The sequence below is a fragment of the Monopterus albus genome, unplaced genomic scaffold, assembly GCF_001952655.1.
Source record: "Monopterus albus unplaced genomic scaffold, M_albus_1.0 scaffold365.1, whole genome shotgun sequence".
In the NCBI taxonomy this organism is placed as follows: Eukaryota; Metazoa; Chordata; class Actinopteri; order Synbranchiformes; family Synbranchidae; genus Monopterus; species Monopterus albus.
The window spans coordinates 249,384-253,150 of NW_018128245.1; the positions used below are offsets into that span (position 1 = coordinate 249,384).

General features: G+C 45.3%; 1 protein-coding gene across 3 annotated transcripts in view; it reads right to left on the minus strand.

The window, feature by feature from the left end:
- The window catches only part of LOC109951133 (glutamine-rich protein 1), a 7,009-nt gene extending 3,981 nt beyond the window's left edge, over nucleotides 1–3,028 (minus strand). Inside the window, exons 1-6 of one of the 3 annotated variants that reach the window (XM_020585436.1) lie at nucleotides 2,764–3,028; nucleotides 1,734–2,022; nucleotides 1,545–1,640; nucleotides 1,319–1,459; nucleotides 440–1,216; nucleotides 134–311 (exon numbers count right to left, since the gene is read on the minus strand). In XM_020585436.1, coding sequence (XP_020441092.1) covers nucleotides 134–311; nucleotides 440–1,216; nucleotides 1,319–1,459; nucleotides 1,545–1,640; nucleotides 1,734–1,988 — 1,447 coding nt within the window. In that variant the 5' untranslated portion in view covers nucleotides 1,989–2,022; nucleotides 2,764–3,028. Of the gene's footprint in view, nucleotides 1–133; nucleotides 312–439; nucleotides 1,217–1,318; nucleotides 1,460–1,544; nucleotides 1,641–1,733; nucleotides 2,049–2,763 lie in introns of those variants that run through there. The other 2 variants (XM_020585437.1, XM_020585435.1) reach the window with 2 other exon arrangements.
- Between the last annotated feature and the right edge of the window lie 739 nt (nucleotides 3,029–3,767).

The window sequence follows — 3,767 nt, forward strand, 5'->3', positions numbered from 1 at the left end:
AAGGTAGCTCTTTCTTGCTTCAGCGGCAAGAAAGGGTGAAGCCAGTAAATATTTGAAATGATGCAACACACAAGAGTATCAACAATGAAAAATTATTTTAACACTAAAATAAACATTGTGTGTATGCACTTACGACCAATTGGGGCCAGTTTATTTTTGTCTGATTTATCCAACTCAGCGTTTTTCTGCTGGGCCCAAAGCCGCCATACTTCCAGTCCTTCTTCTGGTTTCAGTGTGGTGGGCAGTAGTAGCTCCTGTACTTGCACCTGCTGTTGGCCTTGGCCATCTACCTCTGCTACCACTGTCTGACCCTGCAAATACACAAACACACCAACACTGTTACCTCATACAATAAACTTATTACAGAAGAATTACATGTCTACATGATTATTTTGTCAAGATAAAAGACCAACCAGTAGCTCAACACCTATGTTGATACCTGCAGCTGCTGTGCGTCCTGCCCTGACAGTCCCTGCGTGTGCAGCACCTGCTGCTGTGGGTCCCAGATAAGGGACTGTGTAGCATTGGAGTAGCCCTGTACTGCCACTGGGATGTGGATGTTTCCATTCATCAGCTGAGCAGGGAACAGTGTGTTTGCAGCCAATGTGTGCACCAATTCTTCCTGGCCTCCCATTCCTCCGGAGCTTGTTATGCTGGAAACAGCCTGCGCCGTCTGACTTTGACTGGCAGAGTTTTTCAGCTTGTCATTCTCAACAGTAACTTGTGCTGGCATTGTGGTCATTGTTGTAGTGTTTGCTCCTGCAACTTGCACTGTTCCATAAGCCTCCTGGGGGATGGCAATGTGCGTGACCTGCTCCCGACCTCCAGGCGTAGCAGGAGCAGAATACACAGGGATGGTCCAGGTTTCTCCTGTGGGACTGGTAATAGTGCCTGTAGCACTGTAAAGGTGGGAGCTGTCCACAGTTAGGAGGTCTGGTCGTAGGGACACGTAACTCTGCTGCTGGCCCTGTCCCTGAGGGATAGCCAGGACTGTGGCTACCTGCTGACCAGGCAGGGCATATGACACAGTAATAGGCATATCCACCTTACGTTTCTTGGCTGGCTGGAGGACACCCGCTCCCTGGGATGTGGCAACTGCTGTTCCAAGTACCCGCCTCTCTGTACTGTCCTGTTGCTGGGTGGGAGAAAGGGCCCCCACTGTCTGGATTTGGATCTGTTGTCCTCCTGCAACCGCTGCCACCAACTGGGCTTGCAGCTAAAACACATGAGAAGAAGTTTATGACTAAATTCAAACTCTGGTTATGGACAAAATTTGCAATCCTGTTATGATGCTGTGCAGGCATGTGTATGCAAGTACCTGTTGGTGCTGCTCCTCGGTGAGTTCCCCAGGCTGAATCAGCTGTGCAGTAGTCACACCTTGTAGCTGTTGATGAGAGCCAGAGGGCACTTGGAGGACCTGACCCAGCATCTGACCTTGCTGCTGACCCTGGATTTGCACCTGAAAATAGAGATAACAGGACATGAATGAAATAGAAAGGGATTATGTTATAAACACAATGTAAAGGTATAACAAAGGTACAAACCTGTACTATCTGTTGCTCTGTATTCTGCTGTACAGATTGCTGCTGAGACGTGGAGTCCTGCATCTGTTGCTGTTGCGGCTGAACCTGCACCTGAACCTGCAACAGAAGTCAGCTTCTGTCAGACAACTTAATTTTGAGGACAAAGCCCTTTAATGGTTTGCTTTATGCACACTAAATTCAGTGATTTACCGGGCAAGCCAGTTCCAATAATGACCCTGCCACCTCTGTGCTGTCTGTGTAAATACAGTTAGCTTCTTGTTGGTAGACCATAGTAGTGGTAGTGGTCGTGTTATCGGCACTTGACTGGCTGAACTCCTGCAGGGCATCTGGTCCCTTGCTGGCCAAAGACTCCAGGAACTCCTTCATGCGATGCTGAGGGATGCTCCGAGCTTTCTGCCTCACAAGCTCCTCATAGGAGCCTGTCCCATCCAGAGAGTTATTCATTGTTGCTGACAGTGCCCTCTTCTGTAGGGGGAACCTGTTGAAAAGGTAAATTATAAAGAACTATTTAAAGTTGCTATGTGCTCATGTGCGTTTACAACAACATTAACAAGAACTGGCCATAAAAACGTTTTAGTAACCCTTTAAAGACTTTTAAGACCTAAATGTAATCGATAAGCAACATTACACATCTGTGGAGTTAGACTGAACGGTGAAATGTTAAAAAAAACAAAAAAAAAAACAATGCATTAATATCAGTTGAGATTTTACAAAAGGAGTGCAGCTCAGTCCAGTGGCAACACACTGACGAAAATACGAAAGGGTTAATTCTAGCTGAGTGTATACGAGCAGGGACAAAAGCGCGGTCACTTTCCAAATCCGACGCAGTATTCAAAGCGGTCATGAAAAGTGCTGTGTAACGAAATCGTGAAAGTCTTACTCTACAGTTAAGTTACAGTTGTGTTTACAGTACAAGAACGTTAGCTCCATCACAGCTAATCTAGTTAACAGCTGACTACACAACAAGCTAGCTTAGCCAGATGCACGGCTAACTAGCCGCGTGTTGTTTGCAAATAAGAGCCAGCTACAGTTCTGTATGGCACAGTGTAATCATGCCACCGTGTCCATAAACAACAACATAATAGCTATGTTGCAAATGATACATAAGTGAACAGAAAACAAGGGAAGATGGGATAATTCTATCGTGGCCGTAAAGTTACACCGACTATGTGTCTGGTATCAAAGCTATCAGGCTAACGTTAGTAGGCGCGTTTGCTACCTCTCTTCCTCAACCGAGCCGAGGATCGAGCCACCCACAAGCACTTCTCTGCCCTCGAAACGGTGATCCTCTTACAACAAACAAGTAAGCGAAGTGGAGTTGGAATTTCCTTGTAATCTATTCTTTGTTGTTCGTTAAATAGCTAGCTGTAGTTTTTTTTCTAAACCACTCATATTTCGCTGGGCGCCATCTTACAACAACATTCCCAGACCAATGAGCAACCGAGTTGCAACTTTGTCGCTCTATCGCGATAATTCCACCACATAACATCGCGGTAACATACTCTAGCAGGGTAGTCTGTTAAAGGAGACGCACACAGGCAAAGTGACCGACAAGATCAAGTAGATGTCATGCCACCTTAAAACCCAGTTATGCCAGATAGACGCTCCTAGTGGTTCCGTGGCTTCTGAATCTTTTAAGGAGGTCTTAAAGAGATGCGCAGAATATTTGGGTGGCGTTCATGAACCTCTGGGCAGTTGAGAGTTAATTCCCACGCACTACAGTCTATCGCACAGGCTTTTACGAGTTGAACTGCGCCTCACCTGGTCAGCGGACATGAGCAGGCGGCAGAGACGAAAGCCTTAAGCCTGCACGGGAAGTCACAGAAGCATTCACGTCCTGTTAGATTTGATCCCGGTTTAACAAAATCTCAGCTTCTGCTCAGGGTCCAAACAGCTGCTGTTTTAATGACGTTCCTCTATAATGAGGAGAGTGATAACACGCGGATCTGTGCTGATCTCCATACTACTGCTTAAATCCAGTTCCAGATAAAAGCTACTTCAGGGAGTGGTGGGTGACATTTTCCCACTAATTTCTGACACTTTATACACTGAACAATCAATCGATTATTAAAGAAAATATTTGTAACATGTACTAATAATAAAAATAGCAGTTGGGTGCAGTCTTACAGTTCTCCTATTCCTGAGTAACTAATACAAAGGTGCTTTATACACAAATTCAGTATTGCAAATTTGCAGTTAATTCATATATATATATATATATAT